This window comes from Myxine glutinosa, chromosome 1, assembly GCF_964187855.1.
Source record: "Myxine glutinosa chromosome 1, kmMyxGlut1.1, whole genome shotgun sequence".
Taxonomy (NCBI): domain Eukaryota; kingdom Metazoa; phylum Chordata; class Myxini; order Myxiniformes; family Myxinidae; genus Myxine; species Myxine glutinosa.
The window spans coordinates 155,701,947-155,722,806 of NC_136261.1; the positions used below are offsets into that span (position 1 = coordinate 155,701,947).

The 20,860-nt window shown below is 49.4% G+C and overlaps 1 protein-coding gene across 1 annotated transcript in view; it reads right to left on the reverse strand.

Annotated features, from left to right (window-relative positions):
- Positions 1-20,860, reverse strand: part of ACOX1 (acyl-CoA oxidase 1) — an 88,794-nt gene that overhangs the window by 10,968 nt on the left and 56,966 nt on the right. The window contains exons 8-9 of the mRNA XM_068120814.2: positions 12,978-13,140; positions 11,176-11,366 (exon numbers count right to left, since the gene is read on the reverse strand). Coding sequence (XP_067976915.1) covers positions 11,176-11,366; positions 12,978-13,140 — 354 coding nt within the window. The remainder of the gene's footprint in view (positions 1-11,175; positions 11,367-12,977; positions 13,141-20,860) is intronic.

Below are 20,860 nucleotides of genomic sequence, written 5' to 3' on the forward strand. Positions count from 1 at the left end.
AGCTTGTCAATAGTGACTCCAACAATATTGTCGTGCAACCGCCGAAATTAATATCAGGCGGTCGCGGATGCCGATCACCATGGCTATAACTCCGAGGCGGAAAATCAATGGCGGATTCCAAAACCTAAGGCCAAAACCAAAACAGGGAAGCGGCGAAAGTCCCTGCAGCCTTAACTATTGAAATCAACCACCCGGTAAACTGCATTCAGATATATGTACAAAAAGAATGCAAGGGTTTATTGAGGAAAAGCAAAGACAGTGAAAGCACGAGCCGGTAATAAAATAAGGTACTAAATTGGGATCCCACGCACAACAGATTTCAAACACGAGACGAGGGAGATGAATACGAAAATAACGCGTCTTTTATGTAAAGTGGATTCGCGGATACGGCCTTATCTCGTCCTTGTCGTCTTGGTGGCTGTCGTCCAACACGCGGCTCTGTTCGGCCCCGATGTACCCACGAGGCCTCGCTCCAAGCTCCAAAGCCCCGAGCCCCAAGCACCGATCACCACGAGGTCCCACAGCAGGCTAGCGCGAATCCACCCAGCAAAAAGGAGCGAGCTCCAACCACCTCGACGGCGATCTTCCACACGACAGCCAACTCAACCAGGGCCAGGACTCTGCTCACAAGCCAACTCAGGATTGCACCGGGACTCTCTCAAGGTGTGAACTGCGGACAGCGAACTCAAAAACCTTCTCACTGCCAGGAATGTCACTCAACTGCCAGTCCTACTCCATCTCGACTCAGGAATGGAACTCGACTCTCTCAGTCCTCCTGCTCAACTCGGGATCAGATCTGAACTCTCCACTGCTCTGGCAATGGCGTCCGGCCCCCACTAATATCCCTGGCCGGTGACGTCAGCATTGGCGCGCTGTCCTGCCAATCAGAGCCTCCACCGACTCGCCGGCCCGTCCAGGGGCACGCCCACTGCGTTACTCTCACTCCCGCTCCTGCTCCTTGAGTTGTAGCACGTGCTATGCGAGGTGGATAGGCTTCGCGGAGGTGCAAATGGTGGCGGCCGTGTGGCGGGGTTTCCCCGATTTCTTCCTAAGTCATGTCAGGGGGGAAAGGCATCATTTAGTGTTGTACTAAAGGAATCCTAACCAATGTCTATGTGGTCTGCAGTGCCATAAGGGACAAAGGCTTGGCTAACAGGTGAGACATAAAAGGGCTCTACTCATTATTCCCTACACTAACTATTACTCGAATCTCCTGGTAGATTCACAATCATACATCTTAACCCAACAAACGCCTACACATGACTTATTACAGGAAGTGTTCCTTACCGCGACACACGAAGCATGTTACCTATTCAGATCTACTCTGCTCTACATATATGACGACCCAAATTCCTAACAATATGTTTGCTTTGTTTCCAATCCACTGCCAGCTTTAATTTCACAGCTGTTTCACAGCACCACTTGGTTGTCTGCGACATAAGGGTGAAAGGTGCGAGGAGAGCTCGGCGGTTGAAGCACCAACCAAGAATGAAGGTGTGGAGGTTGAAAGAGGTGACAGTGAAGGAGGCATTAAAAGAGAGGCTGAGTATGGTAGAGAAGAGGCGACTAAGGGTTGGCATCAGGAAGGGCATCCGGCCATAAAAAACATTGCCTCAAACAGGGAACCATAAGCTCATGGGGCCTGCAAGGCTAACCCCCGCTCTAGCGGGGATAATGGCCTTAAAACGATCATTCTATTCTATTCTATTCTGAGTATGGTAGAGGATGATGTGGTCGAGCTTGAAAGTGGTTGGATGTCAATGAAAGATAGTCTGTTGGGAGCCATTGGTGAGGTATGTGGATGGACAAAAGGACGACCGAGGCACTCGGAAACATGGTGGTGGGATGAAGAAGTTGGTAAGAGGCTTGCCGAGAAGAGGAAGAAGTTCAAGGAGTGGCAGAAGGCAAAGGGTACGGGGGCAGAAGAGGCAGAGCATGAAAGTTACAAGGCAGCCAAGAAGGCTGCAAAGAAAGAGGTAGCAAAGGCGCAGGAGGCACACAGGAATATGTTCGGGGAACGCTTGGATTCCGAAGAGGGTCAGAGAGCGGCATTCAGGATTGCAAAGCAGATAGCGAAAGAGAGGTGTGATATGATGGGGGTGAGTTGCTTGAACGATGAAGTGGGACAAATTGTTGTGGACCCAGATGCAATTAAAGGAAGATGGAAGAGATATATGGAAATGCTGTTGAATGCAGAGAATGAATGGGATGGCAACATAGAGAGTAACCCAGTTTTAGGACCGGCAGAGAAGATAACTGAGAAGGAAGTTGAGGAAGCAATAAAAGCAATGAAGAGTGGAAAAGCGGGAGGGCCGACGGGAGTTGTGGGAGATATGTTGAAGGCAGCGGGAAGTTGGGGTGTGAAGAGAATGACAGAGGTCTGTAATCTGGTGGTGAAAGAAGGCCGCATTCCAGTGGCTTGGGAACTGAGTACCCTCTGTCGTGAAAATCAAGCTCAGACACGACTTGACCTCTGGGTAGGTTTAATATCATGTAGATCTGTAGTACATCCTGTAAGAATATATGCATGCAACAGGCATTAAAATCAGAGTATTTCATGAGCAATGGTCGATTCAATATAGCAATGGTCCAACAGAGAGGACAGTCAGCGCAGCATTTAGGGGCGTACATACCATTCAAACTGCAGGACTATGTCACAGTGAGTTCCGCTGGAGTGTCCACGCGTCCCGGTTGTCCCGGGTCTTATAGACGCCCCTTCTGTAGCGAGCACACCCTGGGTTCACCTTGGTATAATTTCACTACATTCTCCCCGCCGTTAGAACTATACTGCCGCTCGGCAGGTTGCAAGCAAGCATCAGCAATAAACGAATGGGTCACGTCAATCCACATCAGTCGGACCACCCGTAGCGGTCGGGGCGGCGAACTTCCCTGCCAGTTCGTGTTCGGAATCTACCGGGCACGGCGTCCCCAAGCCCAGAGTCCCCCGCGTCGGAAGAGCCGCCAGAGGTGGGAGTCGGAGGGGGCGCCCCTGCGCCTTCGGGCATGGGAGTGGGGAACGACGGGAGTAACGGTGGTAGTTCCATAGGGGAAGCTTCGGTAGAGTCCATAGACTCGTAGACGGGTTCGTCGATATCCCTGTCGTCGTCCCCACATGGGGCGAGATGGCGTACGGAGACAGTAGACTCGCGGCCATCCGCCGTTAACACGCGAGCATGCTCGGGATTAGCCTGGAGGACCTGCACTTTGTCAACAAGGGGGTCGTACTTGCTAGCGCGAACCGCTCGTTTGAGATAGGCGGGCCCCGGTTCAGCGAGCCAGCTGGGTAAAGATTGGATACTGCTGGAGCTTCTAGGGTGGTGGAACAGTCGTTCGTGAGGAGTCTGGTTGGTGGCAGTGCATAGGAGAGCCCGGATCGAGTTTAGAGCGGCAGGTAGCGACCACGCCCATTTATCGAGGCCTCGGCCGAGGGTCCGAAGGCTTAGCATGACGGCCCTCCATATAATCCCATTAAAGCGTTCGATCTGCCCATTCGCTTGGGGCCGGTATGGGATGGTGTAGCTCGAAGCGACATTATGCTGGAGCAAGTAGCCCCTCACCTCCTGGGACAGGAACACCGCACCCCGATCGTTATGCACATAGGCCAGATACCCGAACATAGAAAACAAATTCTGCAGGCACCGAATAACCGTGGTAGCCGACATATCCCCGCACGTGTAAGCAAAGGGGAATCGGGAATACTCATCGACGATAGTGAGCAGATAGCGAGAGTTGCTCGACATTGGCAGCGGCCCTTTGAAGTCCATCGCCAAGCGCTCCCACGGTCTAGTAGCCCTAACGAGTGTCCCCATATGAGGGTTATAAAAACGCGGTTTGAGTTCCGCACAGATCGCGCAATCACGGCAGATGCGGCGGATGTCCTCAATTGAGTACGGCAGATTGCCCTCGCGCACAAAATGCGCGAAGCGCGTTACCCCGGGATGACACATAGTGCCGTGCAAAGTGCGCAGCCCCTCCAAAGTTACAACCCCCACGCAAGTGGCCGGCCTCGATAAGGCGTCAGCGACCAGGTTATCCTTCCCCGGGCGGTATTTGATGGTGTAGCAGAAGTCGGCGAGTTCGATACGCCAACGGGTGATTTTCTCATTCTTAATGCGCTGAGCATGTAAGGTGTCGTACATAAACGCAACACTCTGTTGGTCCGTGACGATTTGGAAACTCCGCCCAAGCAGATACGGCCGCCATCGCCGAATTGATTCGACGATCGCGTACGCTTCCTTTTCGACAGACGAATGCCTCCGCTCGGCGGAGGTGAGAGTCCGCGAGAAGAAAGCCACAGGGCGGCCTCCTTGGGAGAGAGTCGCCGCTATCGCATGATCCGAGGCATCACTCTCCAAAACGAAAGAGGCACTCTCGTCAATCGTCGCGACAGCGGCGCCAGCGATGTCGACTTTAAGGCCCTCGAAGGCCGCCAGGGCGGCCGGGCCCATGGGGAAAGTGTCGCAGGCCATGAGGGGGCGGAGCTTCGCGGATAAATTTTGCACCCACTTTGAGTAGTGGGCGAACAGCCCTAGAGCGCGTTTCAGCGAAGCCCGATCGCTAGGCGGAGCCATATCGAGCAAAGGGCGCAGACGCTCCTTATCCGGAGAGACGGAGCCATGGGTCACGGTGTACCCCAAAAGGTCTACCGTGCGTAGAGAGTATCGACACTTAGCCGCATTCATGGTTAGGCGATATTTCCGCGCGACCTCGAGGAAGCGTTTCAGATTAGCGTCGTGATGCTCCTCGTCATACCCACATACCGTAAGATTGTCCAGATAGACAAAGACATCGGTCAAATTCTCCTTCGCAACGAGGTCATCCATAGCCCTCTGAAAACAAGCGACTCCGTTAGTTACCCCTAAGGGAAGTCTCGTGAACTGGTACAACCGCTGACCCGATTGAAAGGCTGTAAAGACGCGATCAGCCCTAGAGATGGGGACTTGATGATACGCACTACACAGATCGAGAGTGCTATAAACGGATTACAGGGCCACCTGGCGTACCAGGGCGTCCATCCCCGGTAAGGGGTAGGCATCCAGCTGTGTAAAACGATTAATCGTCTGCGAATAGTCGATTACCATACGCCGGCGGTGGGCCTCACTCCGCACCACTAAGACTTGGGCCCGCCACGGTGACCTACTGTGTTCTATAATACCGTCCTTTAAGAGCAGGGCCGTTTCTTCCGCAATGAATTGCGCGTCCGCGCGAGAGTAGCGCCGCGATTTGACGGCTACAGGGGTACAATCAGTGGTCAGGTTGGGGAACAGTGAGAGTGGCTCCATGTCCATTTGAGCGAGGGCGCACACAGCGAGCGTGTCCGGCCCACCGAAGTCTATTTCCAAACGTCCATGCCGCTTAAGGAAATCAAGTCCTAACAGAACGTCAGCGCATAACGCAGGTAATACCATGAGATACACATCCGGGAACGTGCGTCCCTTTATCACAAGTTTCAATTGACACGCCCCTTTTGTGCTCAACCGAAGTCCCTGAGAGGCCATGAAGATCCGGCGGGTTGTCCCGAGAACCGGCCACCCATGTTGATGCACGAGTCGCTGATCGATAAAACTATCCGTGGACCCCGTGTCAATCAAAGCTTGCGCAAAAACGCCCGCGACCGTGAGCGGAATGATGGCCTGCGCAAGGCCGGCAGACCCGGCAGGTATTGTACCGGCCGGGCGAGAAGATCGCGCCTCGCGGGTGGATCCCACGCCGGCTGCAATCCTTCGGGCAGCGTCGGCAGGTTGGGCCTCAGCAGGAGCATTGAAGTCCGTTGGCTCATCAGCAGTTTCATTTGCCAGAGTGGGTGTGTGTAGGTCGTAAGAGCAGCCGCCAGATGGCGCTCGAGTCACGTGAGAAAGATCTCTGCCGTCTGCAGATTCATATGCCAAAGTGGGTGCATGTAATTCGTAAAAGCCGCTGTCAGATGGGGCTCGAGTCACGTGCTGCGTTTGCCGCACATCGAGAGGAGTTTCCAAAGCAGGAGCATGTCGCTTGTTTGAAGTAGGCGTTCGAACGCCAGTCAAGGTCGGTCGCGCTGTGGCCGGTCGCGTTCGCGCCATTTGTTTCGGCGGCCCGGTGTATCTCACCAAGGTCGGGCGTGTAGCCAGAGGCCCGCGAGCAGGAGAGCGGCTCTTCAAAGCCGAGTGAGGCGCCCCGTCCGGCGCTCGATCCGTTGGCTCCGCGATGAGCCCATTCAAAGTCGCGCGGGGACGCGTGCCCCGAGCGGCCTTCCTGCAGACCTTTGCAAAATGGCCCTCGGTGGAGCACAGGTGGCATGTAGCCTCCCGGGCCGGGCATTCAGAGCGAGGGTGCTGCCGATTCCCGCAAAAATAACATTTTGCATACCGGTCAGGCCGTGGCCGGGCAGCGGCGGCAGCAGTGAGGCCGGAAGCGGAGTCCGCTTCAGGAGCTCCCAGAGACTCGGCCGTAGTGGTCGGGTCCTCCTCCGTATCCTTGGCAATAGCCCTCTCCGGTCGCACAAGTTGCGAGGTCCCCGCCACGACTCGTGGGTGATCATATGCGGTGGATTGTTCTCGGGCATCTGTGTATATGCGTGCCAGCCGTAGTGCTTCTGTAAATGTCAGATCCGCGACCTCCAGGAGACGGAGCCGCAAGACTCCAGAATTAATTCCGGAGATGAATGAATCTCGGAGCAAGTCGTCCTGCACTTGCTCGTGGGTCCGGACGTCCTGCACACAGTCTGCCAACAGGTAGCGCAACTCCTGCGCGAAGCGATCGATCGATTCAGATGGTTGCTGTCGCCGCTGAGAGAGTTGATGCCGGCCGTGCACAGCACTCCGTGTCTTTACGTAGAGGCGCTTCAGCTCGGCTAGAGCCGTAGCGTACGTCCCAAATCGAGAAATGTTCCGGAAAACGGTGTGATAGACCTTCGACTGTAACACGGACAGCTTTATCGCTGCGGTGGGCTCTGTTTCGTGAGCAGCAAAGTAATTCTCCAGCGTTTTGAGCCAGTGAGTGAACTCCGATGCTGATCCCTCAGCTTGAGGGTCGGCTCCGAGAATCGGTACCACGATCATCTTGTGGTCAGCCATTCCGGCGATCTAAATGATATTAAATGTCGTGAAAATCAAGCTCAGACACGACTTGACCTCTGGGTAGGTTTAATATCATTTAGATCTGTAGTACATCCTGTAAGAATACATGCATGCAACAGGCATTAAAATCTGAGTATTTCATGAGCAATGGTCGATTCAATATAGCAATGGTCCAACAGAGAGGACAGTCAGCGCAGCATTTAGGGGCGTACATACCATTCAAACTACAGGACTATGTCACAGTGAGTTCCGCTGGAGTGTCCGCGCGCCCCGGTTGTCCCGGGTCTTATAGACGCCCCTTCTGTAGCGAGCACACCCTGGGTTCACCTTGGTATAATTTCACTACACCCTCGTCCCTCTATACAAGGGGAAAGGTGACCCTCTGGACTGTGGCTCGTATCGAGCAATAAAGTTATTGGAGCATGAAATGAAGGTATTGGAAAGGGTGTTGGAGAAGAGGATAAGAAAGAAAGTGAAGATCGACGAAATGCAGTTTGGATTTATGCCAGGAAGAGGAACGACAGACGCGATTTTTATTGTAAGACAGATGTAGGAGAAGTACATGGAGAAGGGGAAGAAGTCATTTCTTGGGTTTGTTGATCTGGAGAAAGCATTCGATAGGGTTCCACGCGAAGTAGTAACATGTGCATTCAGGAAGTTAGGAGTGGAGGAATGGTTGATCACAGTAGTGATGGCAATGTACGAGAGTGCGCTCAGCTGTAAGGACGAAGTACGGGAACAGTGGTGAGTTTGAGGTGAAGATGGGAGTGCATCAGGGGTCGGTACTAAGTCCACTGCTATTTGTAGCTGTGATTGAGGTCCTGGCTCGGAATGTAAAGGAGGGTTTACCGTGGAAGTTGTTGTATGCAGATGATCTGGTGTTGTTTGGGGACAATATGGATGGACTGAAGGAGAAGATGAACAAGTGGAAGGAATGTATGGAGGCTAAAGGTCTGAAGGTGAATATCGAAAAGACGAAGGTGATGGCAAGTGGTAAAGCATGTGGTGAGGTGGAAAGAACTGGGAAGTGGACGTGTGCTGTGTGCAGGAAGGGTGTCGGAGTGAACTCCATTCAATGTACAATGTGCGCTGAGTGGGTTCATCAAAAATGTAGTGGTCTGAGAGGGTCATTAACCAGTGTGGCAGCTACATTCAAGGGTAAGGTGTGCACAGAGGGAGCTGCAGACGGAGGAAATGTTGAGTTGGATCTTTGAGACGGCGTGAAGCTGGAAGGTGTGAAAACATTTTGCTACCTAGGAGACCTGCTGAATGGAGAAGGTGGATCAGACTCGGCAACGGTTGCTTGAGTGAGATGTGCATGGAAGAAGTTTCAGGAAATGAGTGGCGTGCTGACGAGGAGGGGAGTGTCGTTGAAGCTGAAGGGAAAGGTGTATGCTGCATGTGTGAGAAGTGTTATGATTTATGGGAGCGAGACATGGGTAATGAACGTAGAGCAGCAACGAAGGCTGGAAAGTGCGGAAATGCGAATGGTTCGGTGCATGTGCGGAGTATCGTCGAGAGAGAGGAAGACAAATGATGAATTGCGAAAGATGATGGGAATAGAGCCTGTGATTGATGCTGTGAAGAGAAACAGGTTGAGATGGTTTGGTCATGTGTTGAGGAAGGATGAAAGTGACTGGTTGAGAAGAGTGATGGAAATGAATGCAGAAGGAAGTAGAGGACGAGGAAGACCGAGAAAGACTTGGCTAAAGGTGGTGGAAGAAGAAGAAATGCGGGCAAGGGGGTTAACAAGGGGAGATGTAGAAAATAGGGCAAAATGGAGAAGATTGTCATGGGGCCCACAAGGCTAACCCCTGTTCTCGCAGGAAAAATGGCCTTGAAATGCCTGTTGTTACTCCTGCCAGGGAGTAATGCATTCAATCGTGTCCGTCCGTCCGTGTTTGTGTGTGTGTGTGTGTGTGTGTGTGTGTGTGTGTGTGTGTGTGTGTGTGTGTGTGTGTGTGTGTGTGTGTGTGTGTGCGTGTGTGTGTGTGTGTGTGTTCGTGTGTTTGTGAACAAGATATCTGGAAAAGTTCTGAACGGATTTGGATGAAAGTTGGTGGGATGATTGCCCTTGGGATAAGGAAGAATTGATTTGTTTTTGGTGAAGCTAAGGATATTATTCCGGATCCAGGAATTATTTGAAGGATTTTTTTACCATTGGAAGATAGGGCTCATTTTTTTTTAACATTATCGTCTATATATTCTATATTTAACATTGTGATATGAAAATAGTTTTCATATTTGTTGTAAATGTCGTTTAAAGTCGTGGTTATGCGTTAGAGCGGTGTATTTGTTTAGCAGCGTCGTCTTCATGTGCATTTGTTTTTTCTAATAGACATATTCTGTCATTTTAAAACCACCAAAGTGTGTATCAGGTTTCCCCGTTTCATAAAATGTATTGTTTGATAAGTATAATGCTTTAAAACTGTTTTTTTTTTGTTGTTTTTTGGTTTTTACCTCAGAAGAGATATCAACATTGACCTCAGCGAATGTCAATCGCGGTGTCAGTATTTGATGAACTTATAAAGACTTAGGTGACTTATAAGTGTGACAAGCATGTGCACGGGATTCTTACCAGAAGAATGAGTGGTCGCATTAGCTTGTACGACCTAAAATGAGCGAGTTTTGTTTTCACGTTTGGGCCAGTTTTACATGTTGTATCCCTAAGGAATGAAACGAACGTTTTTCCTGGCTTACAATTTTATTTGAAGTTACACATGCCTCAAAATACACTCACCTATATGAAATTGAATGCTGAATCCGAAAATGTAAGTGAAATTGCCTTGTTTTTTTTAACATTATCTTCTATATATTCTAAATATATATCTGTGCAGTGCCTGTCTTGTGTTGTCACTGAACTACTCCCTCAAACTTTTGTGAAATCGTACTATTCCAACTTGACCCACGGCGGGAGTATGCGATCTCCAGAGTGGCGTTCTAGTTGTTGTTGTTGTTGTTGTTTACTTCCAGCTTTAAATGTATCTCGTGCACTCAGCAGTGTCCCCAAGTATCCACATCTGATCACAGTTTTGTCCCCATTATAGCAGCATTGACAGAGCACAATGATCTACCCGTGACTACCTTAATCAAAGGTTCGGAGCACATTCACATTGCAGACCAGGGAGGGCAGAGGGGGTGGTCAGTACAAAGGCAGGCAAAATAAGTTACACTGTACATTTATTGAGAGGTAATGGAGTTTGAGGGACATGTGAAAAGTTCCCTGCCCAAAAAGGCAATTAGCAAAATTATATTTTTAGTTTCCCTTGAAGAACAACTTCAATGGAATTTCCAAGATATTAGTCAATTCCTTAACCCCCCTTTTTAAAATTATAAGCAACCCATTTTACATCTTTACCATGAAACATAACAATCACCACTTTTAATTTTCCACTTCGACATGTAACGATCACCTGTCACAGTTGAGGAACAACATGGCGCATATTGTAAAGTTCGCCGAACTCTAGTATTATATGGCACTGCTCCCACTTCTCCCCGCCATCCCCCCTCCCCCCAATGTCTCATGCATGCACATATTCTCCCCTTCAATCCCCATCCCTCTCACACATGTCCATATGTATATTGTTCTGCACTCAAAAGGGTGGGGGAAGGGTATGGTGTATCGTGCAGGATTGTCTTTCACTTGTACTTCTTGTATAAATGCAGGAGAAATCGCCATTTAATCGAGTTTTGTGCTGGCAGCAGTCTTGGCGAGCCTTTATAATCATGAACACGAGGTCGTCATCAATTTTCGAGAGCCGCACGGTGTACCAGAAGCCTATGTTTACTCCTCTAGCTCCACCCCCAATTTCTAAACTCCAGGATCCATCCCCCATGCTTCTGGGACATAATTCGGCTGATATGGAATTAGCAGGGATTTTTTGTATAGCGCAAGGACACGCCCTTGTGGTTCGTGTGAAATTCCGCTCAGTGTTAAAGTTTATAAAATGGAAAGCCACGGCATGAGAGGCAGTAAAAAGTTGAAAGCACACAGATGCAGCTGACATTTTGATTTGAAGAGAAGTGGAAGAAAAAGTAGGCAAGGAATTCAGCGAGAGAGACAGAAAGACAAAGCGATAGAAATGCAAGTGAAAGGTTGAGTGGACAACAGACACCACACCTGGCAGTTTGGAGCATCATGACCGTGTTTTCGCCTTCATATGTGCAGGATGGTGCACTGTTGGTATACAGCTCTGGCAAACCACTGGCACATGAAAAACCATGGCCACCACATGCCATGCGACAAGTCTCCACACCTGCCACTACTACCCATGTGGTGAATGCTTTGAGGCCTGCTGATGTGGCATGCAGCTATGAGAGAGAGAGATAGAAAGGGATAAATGCTTTCCTCATGGTGAAGTCATGAAGTCCATCACTGAAAAAGTATTTTAAGACTTCAAAGCTAAAAAAATAAAATAATAATAATAATTGACAATCACACGTGGAGGAACCCGGAACCCTTTAGTTCCCCCATTCAGCTCAACCAACAAAGCTAAGACCAGTTAAGTTGTTTTACTGTTTTATTTTAATTCTTGTGTTGCTGGTTGTTGTTTCGTCCAATTTTCCGTGCTAAACCTAGTTGGAGATACCTTGATGTGTTGACTTGTCTAATTTGTGTCCCTGTTAAAGTCCAGCCTGCTCGTCTAGGGCTCGGCGAGCCAGAAAACAGCATCTGTCCGACCTCAAGATTGAACTTTCATACCTGTCTCCCTCCTCTACACCTGATGCCACCTTGTTAAGACTGTCTCCGGAGTATGCCCCGCCCCCCACCATCTGTTCCCTCACTTCAAATGGCACCACAGCCAACTCCACTTATGAGAAGATGGAATGCCTCGATTCTGTGCTCGCTTCCAAATTGTGTGTCTCCAACCCATCACTCTCTGTATCTACCCTACCAAGTTGAACCTAACTGCTCCTGGAGTCTGTCATTTGCACTTGAGCAGGTGCAGAAGATTCTGGCAACCATTTGACTGATTCTGAAACCGGACAAGACTGCATCAGCCCACCATGTCCTAAAAACCTGCTCTGTTGCTCTTCACACCTCACGCTGCCCTTTTCACCGTATCATTTTCCCTAGGTTGTCTTCCATCTGCTTGGAAATCAGCCAACAACACCAAATTACATAAAGAACATGCAAAAAAGGATCCCCTTAACTACAAGGCTATTAGTGTACTTCCAATCATCAGCAAGGTCATGGAATCCATCATCTCAGTTGATGTGGAATCCTTCCTTTTCTCTAACAACCTCATCTCGGATAATCAATTCAGATTCAGACTGTCTGCTCCTACTCTCCCAGCAATGAATTGAGTCCCCCAATGCGAGACATGAGATCAGAGCAATCGCTCTTGACATGCCTCGTCTGGCATCCCGCCTTTCGATTCAAACTCTCTGTGTATGGCATCTAAGACAACTATACTCTTTGGTGACTGACCTCCTCTAGTCTTGTAGCCAGTGTGTGGCTCTCAACGGAATCCTTTTATCTACTCTCCCTGTCAAGGCTGAAATGTCCCAAGGCAGTGTTTTAAGCCCCATCCTATTCCTAATCTTCATCAACGACCTCTGAAAAATCCTCTTCATTGATTTGCTGAAGACCCCATCCTTCAGATGGGCAGGCAGCAGCCTCTTGCCTCTCTTTAGACCTTGATAAATATCACAAACTGGTCAAACACCTGGAATATGGCTTTGTATATAACCCTCCCCCTTCAAAAAAAGTCAATCGGAAAGGATAGCACATCAACAAAGATTTGATTTTGCTCTTCCTCGCTTCGTGTAAAATTCTAAATGTGCAAGCTTAACTTATTTTCGTAATTACTAAAAGCAATTATTACCTCTCATGTTCCTGCTATAAATAAATATTTAGAGCATTTAACAAAATGGCTCGATATTTACAGGTTATTCTACAGGAAAATGAGCAATATTTACCTCATTCAGTTGGCTGTAGTTCCCTGCGTCGACACTTTCACTTATGTTCTGGTACATTTTGCTCACATAGTTACCGATGAAGTGGAATGCATAGGTTGTGGCGAGCAGGGGAAGTAGCTTGTGTTGTTGCGTTTGGTAATCTAGGATTTGTGGTTCTGGAGCACTGTTACGAAAACAGATAAACACAATGAAGGGTTAAAACGGAATAAGATTTGCAAGTAAAGCATTCTAGCTGAATACTGGCCTGGCCACTGTATGGTTTGCCAATTTTTCTTGCAAAACCGTGTTTGTCATGCCTTGATTGTCATTTAGTTGGCAGATAGTTTTGCCAACCAATACCAAGGGCAAGATCTGTGGCTTTAGAATCCAATTACAGCCACAGATGATCTTGCCATGGGTCATGACTAGCTATTTGACATGGTTACGCTCATGAGAGCCTAGTTGACAGACCATGAGCCTAACCATGCCAAGTAGCTAGTCATGCACCCATGGCAAGATTAATTCGTGGCTGTAATTGGATTCTACTGCTTGGAATGAAAAATCCTTGGAGAGTAGCATTGCTTCCTGAAGTGCATGGGACATTGCTACGGGCTGTACAACATTCCTCCGAACTTCCTCACCGAGCCATCTCTGCACAGTTCAAGTGTTCATTGTTTTGTAGCTGGTATGGTGAAGCTGGCTATGAAATGTCATCCAAACATCTTGGGTTTTCCCATTACATCATTTCAGCTTTAAGTGTGGAAAAGCTTTAATCAAAGGGGTTTCTTCTTTTCTTTCTATCCTATTGTTTTGTTTATAATGAAGTGGAACCTTTACATACAGATTGTGATGAGCTCAAATTTGGTGTCATGATTTTGCCATACCTTTTACAGTGGCAGTGGTTCCAGAAGCTCTATGATTCACAAGATCAGGAGCATGCAACATGAAAATTGTTTCTATTAATTTAAATCGACATGCACATCGTATGCCTCTCAACTATCAAGTGAATGAGGTTTGAATATTCCTATAAATAGCACATCTTAAAACTTCACAAAATGCTGTACAGAGAAATCGAAATCATCAAGAACAAGAAAATAGATGCCAAGAAGGTGCACACGCAAGATAGCAATCGGGCAGTGTTATTGAAGGTGAATATAAAATAATATGGTGATTCACGTGGGAAGGTGAAAAGGTAGATCTTGTTAGCGTCTACTTCTAATTGATGGTTGGTCATCCAGCTGGAAATTGTGCCACGAGACAATTGAAGATTATTGGATGGACTTCAGCAAAGAGATATGGAATAGAAATGTGACGAGGAGAAGCCATGTCACCAAAATAGTCTAGTGTAAATAGAGAACAAGAACAGACAAAGTGGCGTTACCTGGAGGATGGCAACAGATAGAGGTGTGGAGAAATATGCCAAGTGGCCAATTGAGATCATGAACGAGTAGTTACAAAGAGAAGAGGAAACAACAAAACACAAGCCGAGCAAGTGGAGTGTGTGTGTGTGTGTGTGTGTGTGTGTGTGTGTGTGTGTGTGTGTGTGTGTGTGTGTGTATGTATGTATAATATATATATATATATATATATATATATATATATATATATATATATATATATATATATATATATATATATATATATAGTTACGGGCCCGCGGTTAAGGATGGTATGTTTGCCGAGCGGAGGCCCCGCGACCTAACAGTTTCCCCGATTCACCCAATTCACTCGAACGTTGGCCGTATCGCGCCACAGCTATTCAATGAGGGAAAAGACGAAGACGACGGATGTGAAGAAAAGGAATAAGAAGACGAAGGCAAAAAGGTTTGAAAATACTACTAAATTTATTTACTATGTACAGGCTCAAAATAACCAAGGAGAAGGAAAGATAATAAAATAATATACAGAAGCTTTTAGAGACACAGTGAAAATACTAGCTTATACAGACTTAATTAACTACCCAGGACAGAACAAACAGAAACGGACTCACACGGGGAATGATGATAGGGATGGCAGGTGGATGGCTGGCGGGATAGGGAGGTCCAACTGGTCCTGCAGCACGATCGGCTCGTTGGGCAGCCGCCGTTCCTTCGCGGCCCTGCTCCGTCCAGGCCCCAAGCGGCTGTTGAGTGTTGTTGCTGCTGTGGACGCTGCTGCTGCTGCTGCTGTGGACACTGCTGCTGCTGCTGCTGTGGACGCTGCTGCTGGCGAGCAAGGCGACGAATAGCAGGCTTTGTGCTTCCCTGGATGATCTCCTTTGAACCAGAATCGCTGCTGGATGATCTTTTCTCTTTGGACAAGAATCGCTGCTGGATGATCTCCCTCCTCTCTCTCTTGGACCTTTTTTTCAGCTCTCCTCTGACGACCCAGCTCTTTTCTTTGCACCTCACCACGCAGCTCAGCCTCGGACCTCACAACTCAGCTCTCTTGGACCCTTTTTTTCAGCTCTCCTCTGACGACCCAGCTCTTTTCTTTGCACCTCACCACGCAGCTCAGCCCTGACGACCCAGCTCTTTGCTTTTGCACCTCACCACGCAGCTCAGCTCAGCCCCTGGTCACTCTTGCGCGTGCGCTCTTATAGCGCCTCCGGCGATTAAGCCGCCGGCCTTCAGGGACACGCCCATCGGTGTGCTCACCTCGGCCCTGGTTGGTCGCGCGACCCTCTGGCTCCGCCCTTGATGACGACGGGCGGGCACGCCTTTCTTCCCCAACCCGAGCACATGTTCAATGGCGGCAATTGTAGTTGGCAATGCGAATGGCAATTGACGAAAGGGGAAATGGAGGTTTTGGGAATGGGAATGAAGGATGAAGGGAATCTATCTCTTTCACTTGGTGCAATGGAGTGTCATTCTAATGGAAGACAAGGCCTTACCCTAAAACACATAATAAGGATATAAACTACTGAACAAGGGTATTATCGTGTCCTTCAATGGATGTGTGGTAGAATAAATCTTTATACTATGTAACTAGTTATGAGATTGGTAGATCTCAAATGTGGTAGAATAAATGTTAGGAATGTATCTCATTGAGTTAAACCTGGGAGTTCCTTTGTCCACCTGTATCAAGGCCCCGGGCTAACACACATTCCCAAGCCTTCACTATTGACTTGGGACATCGGGATGCAAAGAGGGTGAAGGAACTCCCCAGCAGGGGGGCGAGCATGCATGACCTCGGGGCATTTGCGGAGAAGGGATTAGCGCGACGAGGCCCATATAAACCAGAGCAAACTTTGAGTCAGGATCACTTGCCATCAGAAGCCCTGCCCGATGGAATGAACGAGTACGGCGCTGCGGAGGAACATCGGCTGAGAAAGAGGGACTATGCGGATAGAGCTATCTGGTCCATTGAGTTAACGGTCGTTATTAGTATTTGAATGAAGTGAACAACTAGTTAATAAAGTCTGGATCTTTGTAAACCTGTTTTCCGGTCATTGGTCTTGAGTCCCAATCCACTTCCACGACAGATGCTTTATGGAATTAACTACCGGGACGCCCTTTGACCTTTACACAACACTGGAGGCAGGAGGGGCCAGAATCAAGCAATAATAATAATAAAGCACACAATAAAAAAAATACAATCCTCATATCCGCAACACTGCACCCTCCTCCTCTTAGGCCCATCCCGGGCCTACAACGTTAATTTAGTGTGACACGTAGGTGTAGTTCCCTCTACTTTTAACCTGACCCTGAGTGCGACAGTTTTAAAACATAGATAAATATGTCCCGCTGCTCCATTGCACCCTACCTAACAGACTCACGCCCACAGTTAACCGAATTGCAGAATGGTCTTCAAACTACACACTGACGGTGGGGAGAATTATTTACACTTGACGCTACTTTTATTTACAAAACGCAACCCAGAACCTGTGATTGTTCTTTCTGGGGGGGAGACAGTCTGCTCTGCATCAATGCACCATGAAAGCACCCAAAACGCACCAATACACCCTCAAGCACCAATCGGTGCACAGTCATCACTGTTCAATGAATAAAAATAAAAACAACAACCCCTAACCCTGCAGGTGGTCTCTTGCTCTTCGGCTCCCTCTGCTGGCTATTATTATTTCTTCCAGATGTTGTCATTTTCTTTTGCTGGCGGCCTATTTGCAATAAAATGCACCTAACGTGTCCGTTTTTTTATTTTTTATTTATGGCCCACAGGGCCGACTACGTGTGGTTCACCTGTGGGGCATCGGTGCCCTGTGATCAAGGTCCGCCAGCAAGATTTCGGGCCTTCATGGCCGGTTCCAGCAGAGGGGCCACACCCCAACCCATGGGGTCCATAAGTGGTGCTCGGCCACAGACATGTGGTCCATAATGTGGTGCATCGATGCAGACAGCTGGTTCTGGGAGTTCCGGGCGCACAATGGCGGACTCACGCACGCTCCCCTCGGCGCCCAATGGCGCACAGGTCATGTGGGAGACAAAAGGGGGGGAGAGACAGATGAGCGAGGGGTAAGGTCACAACGGTACACATCAATAAGGCAATGCAAGGCGAAGTGCGTACGGAGAGCGAAGTGAGAAAGCTCGTCCCTACCGTACGTCACCCCCCCTGTCACCTACACTACCCTTGCCCTTACCCCATATGTACAACAACCTACACCTTTACAAATTCGTCACTACTGTCACGTCTTCCCCATATTTCTTCTATACCAAATTCGTCTCCACAATCCCTCTAACCAAAATTTGCCATCACCAATTCATCATCAATCCTCATAAGGAGGGAGAGATGGAACACAGCACAATGTCACACCCACGTCATGATGCGTCTCACATTCCAAACATCTGCACAACAAAAATAATAAAACATGGCATGGTGTGGAGTTACGTCACCCCAGGTGAGTGGATGCAGATGGTGCGAGGAGACTTTAATCCTAACTATCCTCTAAATGACTTTAACACACTTTACACTACCCGGGGTCTTTCCCTGCCAAGCCATTGGCCAACTTACTCTATGGGTTTTAAGAACCAAATTCCCATTGACCAAACAGTGGTGCTTCATCAATTTGGGGTCTCACTCCCCCGATTCATCTCCTGGTGCCCTTGCATGATTTCTGGGCTGAGACGTGTAGCTCTCCCAGCAGGTCTACCCACCTGCACACCTCCACCACTGTAGTTGCCACCCGAGCTTACCTAGCTCCTCACCCTAACCTATCTAATTGGGGAAGGCCCCTCCTGGCTCTGTCACCCCACTCGGTGCCCTCTGGCACTGGGCTACCCGGGTCCGTCCTCCGGGTCCTCGGGCCCCATCCACAACAACTCTACCGGCTCCCAGAGCCCACCTGCGGCCTCACCTGGCCGACATCCTCACAGTGGTGGAGTGCCCAAACCAACTACACACACTAACAGGCTACACGCCCAGCCATTTCCACAACACTAATTAATGCACCCATCCAAATACCATTCTTTCACCCGCACCATAGATGCCAATATCCAACCACAATTTACCTGTACCCTCTACCTAACACTTACACTACCCGCCCCGGGTATTCGTGATGGGGGTCCATCCTTCCCCCATTCACACCTTCGCACCATCCACTCCAATCCATAGTTTCCACCATACTCACTCCACGACCATCCATTCCAATACTCCATGTACTCCACACTACCATTTATTCCATACACCTGTTCCTCATACCTGTTGTTGCACACCTGTGCACTCACACCTGGTGCCACCTGCACCCTCCTCCTCTTCCTGGACCAGTTGGTCAACACAACACACATCACCATTACTCACTCAAACACTGCTCCACACCTGTTCAGTTGCACACCTGTGCAATCACACCTGTTCCTTACACACTTTTCACAATACACTTCTGAATTCACCTCCAACACTCACACGGCATCATCTAAACTACCTGTTGCCCTGCTAAGTTAGTGCTCCCCGTCTTCCCTTTAAACTAAGCACATACCACGTCATTATCATCCACACTAACCTACCTACGTCCCCACTACAGGTATCATTGTCACTAACTAATCTTAACGTTACCTAAGGTCATCTCTCTAGATCCCTACACACGATATATCCTAACCCTCCCGGCTAGTTTTCACTGCCATAAACCCCATAAAACTAGTGCTCCTTTGCCCCCCCCGATGTGAGGGATGGTGGATTGGCCATCCCACCACATCGGGTATCTTCCACTACCAATTTTGCACATCACATTTCAGCCAATCAAAAATTTGCCAATCACTACCCATCATCTGCCAATCCTTACTGCCAATCATCAAATTTTTGCTTTTCAATTTCGGGTCCAAACCACTGTCAGTATCACCATCATCACAGTCCACTCACGAGTGCCTCTCGGTGCGCCAATTCACTTCCACAGCCCGGCTTCGTAAAGCCGAGCAATGAATGCGGGTTGTTTGGTGCCGGCGGCTGGATGCGTCCGGCACTCGGTGCAGGGAAGGACGCTTACCCGGGCCGAGATCCCATGCACCACCTCGGCACGGAGCCATCCAATGGCCCGATCTCGACCTGCCGGAACGTCTCAACAAAAAGGGGTCGCCATGACGACCCTTCCTATCGGGCTGCCCGCTCCGCCTAGTGGAGCACGGACGCGGCCGTTCAAAGCGAGGCCCAGCGTGGATCGCGTACGGCGGTTCTTTCGAAACCGCCGTGGTTCGGATCCCCGCTGGTCCTCGCGGCACGCGAAGCTGCCCGACGCGCACCGAGGGCCCGATTCGGCTAAATGTCGTTCTAACCGCTAACCCGGTTACCGTCGATGCCTCACCTGCATGCTTACACCCCGCAGCCCGTTCCTTGCTCATACATCCAGCTGTTCCCATGCTCCTCGTCATTGCACCTTCGCTTACACACCCAGGTACACTCATTCCGCTCACAGACTTGGTCACACACCTGACCACCGAACACCTTGGCACACACTCGTCGTTCGCACACCTTACCAACACACCTCTTCGCACCCCCTTCTCGGTCACCTCCTCTGTGACAATCACAGGTGTGCTCTCACTCGCACACCCAACCACGTGCCTCACTACCAACTCAAGTGTGCATTCCCACACACGCTCTACCATTCCAGGTGTGCATCCTTCCATTCCAGGTGTACGTCCTCTCTCACCTGTCACAACCAACTCACGCTCCGTGTCACTCTCACTACTTTCACCACCACTCTTGACAGCGCACTCACCCTTACTCTCGACAGCGCACTCTTTCCTCATGCACCTGTCCGTTACACACCTTTCTCGCGCACACTCTTCCGTTACAGCCTCTGTAACACTCACCACAGGTGTGCATTCTCCCTTACTCTTGACAGCGCACTCTTTCCCCATGCACCCGTCCGTTACACACCTTTCTCGCGCATCCTCTCGCGCACACTCTCCCGTTACTTCCTCCGTAACACTCACCACAGGTGTACACTTTCTTGTTACATCCTCTGTAACACTCCTCACTACGCGCTTCCATGTGCTCCCTCGCACACGCGCTACGACTGACTCACTCTTGACAGCACACTCACTCCTCGGCGCGCACTTTTTCCTCACACGCCCCAGAGTCGGACATTCTCGCACACCTCCTCCGCACACCGGACCTGTCGCACACTTCACCAACGGCCTTTCACGAACACCCGGATCCAAATCAATCCCCAAGCCGACTGAAGCTCCCCTCACATCATATACATTTCCTCGGAAATCGCCACTCACCTTGGCACCACGTCTCCGCACCTCCTTCGCCACCTGCAAACTCTTTATTTGGTTAGTGAGCACAACATCACGATTTGAGCACCGACCTTGAACATATTCCATCACCTCCTCCTGTATTTCTCTCTTAGTTTCTGTCCGTCTCTTCTTAATTTCACTCACCTCGTCTTCCACTTCCTCTAATTTTTGCCTCACCTCTTTTATTTCCCGGTGCGTCTCCTCTATCTCGTCCTCTAAGGCTACCGTGACGGTCTC